The sequence below is a fragment of the Saccostrea cucullata genome, unplaced genomic scaffold (assembly GCF_032062105.1).
Source record: "Saccostrea cucullata isolate Sc308-1 unplaced genomic scaffold, CSIRO_AGI_Scuc_v1 ctg12737, whole genome shotgun sequence".
Lineage (NCBI taxonomy): Eukaryota > Metazoa > Mollusca > Bivalvia > Ostreida > Ostreidae > Saccostrea > Saccostrea cuccullata.
In genome coordinates, this window is record NW_026922171.1 from 100 (window position 1) to 4,431 (window position 4,332).

General features: G+C 33.8%; 1 protein-coding gene across 1 annotated transcript; it reads left to right on the forward strand.

The window, feature by feature from the left end:
- Positions 1-3,075: 3,075 nt before the first annotated feature.
- LOC134261317 (complement C1q-like protein 4) lies at positions 3,076-3,491 on the forward strand (the record flags this gene model as incomplete). The annotated part of the gene is made up of 1 exon (XM_062743756.1): positions 3,076-3,491. A coding segment is annotated over one exon (416 nt), but the record flags the coding sequence as incomplete, so codon positions are not given.
- Positions 3,492-4,332: the final 841 nt, after the last annotated feature.

Below are 4,332 nucleotides of genomic sequence, written 5' to 3' on the forward strand. Positions count from 1 at the left end.
TTTTTAAAAAAACTTTAGAATTAAATGCTATAATATCTAGTATATTAAAATACATACATGTAGATAGTGTAGAGAAGTTGATATGGTCATTACGCACATGCATTCACGTGCGCACGCGTGCAAAGCTGAAATTTTAAGATACTTGGTATACTTCTGGGAAAACGTTATTAAAGTCTAAAATGCATAGAGTTTGTCTTATTTAATGAAGCTTACAGGGAATATGGCACGAAAAGGGAGTTGGGGAGCGTTTGGGGAACATCTGTAACGGTCCCCGTTACAATTAGAACTAGTTTCATTTCCTTATGCATGTTATGTGATACCTATAATTCCTCAAAATGACTGAAAGGACGCGAATTATCTTTGTCCTTGCTGGAAATTCTCGAAGTAAAGGTGTTGGAGAGTGCATATGCAAATATGCACTATGTGAACCCATCAAGTCCATGGGATTCATGCATGCATGTGCGCTTCGCTCTGATTGGCTGAAACTAAAGTCTCAATATCTTTCTTGTTTTTTGACAAAATCCTTTGAAATTTTGAACATAGTCATACACTATGAAGTTCTACGGAATGATATATAAGAATTATCATAAAATCAGGCGCATGCACATGTGCTGCAATTTGATTGGCTGAAACTTTAAATGGCTATAACTCCTTTGGTTATCAACCAAACAGGATGGGATTTAGAACATAGATAGACATAATGGATCCTTACAAGAACGTATGGTCATCATGCACATGCATGCACGTGCGTGCACGTGAAATGAGTAAATTTAAAAATACACTTGAATTAGCGTATTTTTTAAAAAAAAACTTTAGAATTAAATGCTATAATATCTAGTATATTAAAATACATACATGTAGATAGTGTAGAGAAGTTGATATGGTCATTACGCACATGCATTCACATGCGCACGTGTGCAAAGCTGAAATTTTAAGATACTTGGTATACTTCTGGGAAAACGTTATTAAAGTCTAAAATGCATAGAGTTTGTCTTATTTAATGAAGCTTACAGGGAATATGGCACAAAAAGGGAGTTGGGGAGCGTTTGGGGAACATCTGTAACGGTCCCCGTTACAATTAGAACTAGTTTCATTTCCTTATGCATGTTATGTGATACCTATAATTCCTCAAAATGACTGAAAGGACGCGAATTATCTTTGTCCTTGCTGGAAATTCTCGAAGTAAAGGTGTTGGAGAGTGCATATGCAAATATGCACTATGTGAACCCATCAAGTCCATGGGATTCATAAGCATGAATGACAGTTCCTTGATCGGAAGTCCAAGTGTTACTTTACCTTGCCAGGTTAGAGAAAATTCGACTGCAATATCTGAAAAAAAAACAGCTCTCATAAATGCGGAGGATTAATATGTTTAGCTCAAATCAAAAGATTGATGAACCTAATGCATCATAGATATTGAGCTGCAATTGCTGTTCATGGCGTAGACCGCCCTGTAATTCAAAGGTTAATTTACGAGTTATGTGCAATTTACATGTAAATTCTACTGCAGATACATTGAAGTATTCAACGTTTAAAATCATATGTCCCATTTTTGTATTTACTTTTTACCTTAATGTATTCATTTTTGAATGTTCCCTTTAAGCATAAATATATCTTGATTTTAAAAGTACTGAGATATAACTTGTATAATAAGTAAAATGTAAGTACTTTAATTATTTATTATAGTGACATTGTACAGTTATAAACAGTAAAGATTTTTTAATAAAATTAGTTTCTTACACCCGGCTCAATAGACCTTTATGTCACTGTTAATATTTAAACAATATACGAGGGGTGTTAGAAAAGTTCGCGGACAAGTTCAATTGTGAGCGCGCTATTTCCACGAAAGCGGTCAAACTTCCCAGATAGATTCTTTACCTTTTTTCCAATAAATATATAAGAAACTGTTGCTCTTCGGTGATTATTAAAAAAATACAGCTTTTTTATTTTGATAAAACTTGCTTCACGGAGCATGCTACATTTTGACACGTTTACATCAAAAAGACTCTTTATGAAAATTTAAAATTGCACAATTGTAGCGCAAAAAGATTTATGATATTTTACTTGCCGCTAAAGTATTCATGAAAAGTCATTGGGAGAAATTTTGAACTAAATTGGAGGGTATATGACTGTTTTATAGTCGTTTGTAAATGATCATTGCGTAAAAACACAGCCAAATATCGGAACGTCATTGAGCGCTATGGAGCATTGCACTATGTAAATATTATATATTCAGACTGGAAAATGTCTAAAAAGAGATTAAAATGTTCAAGATGCTGCCAGGAATTTCCTACACCTAAAAAGGACAAGTTTTCAAATGGTTGTAGCTTCATGAGAATGGTAGGAATCACATTTTGAAAGATTAACTCCAGTGATACTTCAATACCCCCGTATCGCATGGACGTTGCGTTGCGCCTATATGGTTTTGCATAGTTTCCATACCTGATCGATTAACTGATTAACTGCATAAACTTTTTTAAAGATCTCAATAATATCCGAATCAGTACAAAAAAGTAACATGTCTTGATATATAGATATTCAATTTTAAAGTAGAAAAAAAGATAAGAAAAAACTGAAGATTTATAGAACTGCGACAAAGCTTAACGGGTTGAAATCTGGTTGTTACGTCGCCTTACGTCAAGTGATTGCTCCGTGAATCCCATAACCTCATAGTAATAATCGTTGTAAATTTTCAAGATTTTATTATATGGATCTGATTTTTTTACATATCAATAAACAAAATGTAGGAATTTATTCAGACATCGGTCATACTTCACAGTACACAATAGATTATCCGTAATTCAATGTGTCCGCGAACTTATCTAACGACCCTCGTATTTATATAAAGGTACATAAATGAAGATAAATGATATTAAAATGTTCTTTTTGTGAAGTTCTGTCGGGTTTTAAAGGCATCATTTACAGAATGTATCTATAAATTATGAATTTAAGGTTAACATATTAAAGTCTTATATTCCTCTTATTTGTTTTATTTTTCCCTAACCATCATTCGGTTGACATATGTTTTCAAAGTATTGTTTAATCACATGTTCAATTATATTATTTCTTTTTCAGACATTAACAATAGATTCATACGCCACGCACCATACTACAATGCCTACTTCTATGCAAGATTAACTCACAATCTAAGAAATCACCATGGATCCGTTCCTTTCAATCAAGTTCTCGTCAACAAATTAAGCCGATACAATCGCCACAGCGGTGTCTTCGTATGCCCCCACTCAGGGTATTACGTTTTCACCTGGACCCTGATGACCAATCACAAGCAATGGGTTATCTCGGAACTGGTTGCTGGAGGGGCCGTCAAGGGGAAATTAATCGTCGATAGTGACGAGGGGTACGAAAGTGGATCCACAACCGTGCTTGTATATGTTCGCCGAGGACAACACGTGTTCGTTAGAATAACTGGTGGTGATCGAAATGTTGAAGCCCAAGGTGTATCAAGTTTTTCCGGTTGGAGATTGTCTTAGACGTGCTGAAATGAACCGAGAATTTATTAATATGACTCTAGATCTTCCCTATAGTCTCTCTGTTTACCTTAAATAAAACAAGAAATTTAATACTTTCTTTGTTTTAAATATAAATTGCTTTGATTGTTGAAGTTTTCCTTAATGCGTTCGTTTAAAAATGAAATACCACAGTATCAAAATATACTTGCTTTTTGTGCATACCTTAAGACGTTTAGTAGTCTAATTATCCCGTGTTGTCTCTAGTAGTATTACATACTTTTAGATACATATATAGGTCATGGTTCATATTTCTCCATTTTAACAAAGGAATTGATTTTTACCGAAACAATTAATGGGGGATTGATCCTTTGCTTACCGTACATTCATAAATCATGAAGTTTCTGCTATATAACATCCTCTGTCCATCCCCTTTAAGCATTATAGAACTTAATCAAAGTACTAAAAGTACTGTTAGACGGAGGCTTCATGTATGAGAGAACACAAAATATATATATCATACATAGCTGTAAAGAATATTTTGAGAAATAATGTGTAGTTTTTTTTTTTCAATTCAACATTTTTTTTCAAAGGATACTCCAATATTCATGAGGTTTTTGGGATATTATAATTTCATCTTTGTAATGTAAACTTCGCCATGATTAAAGTTCACTGTTATTTAGATGAGATACTTTCAATATTAAACCTTTCAACGTAAGAAACAGTAATTGACTAGGCCTGGTTGACATAAAACTTAGACGGGCTAACTTTTTATCCCAGTCTCACTTAAGGAATATATAGTGGAAAAGTGAGACTGAGATCAAAAGTGAGCTTGTCTAATATACATGTAAGTTGTATGCCCCCA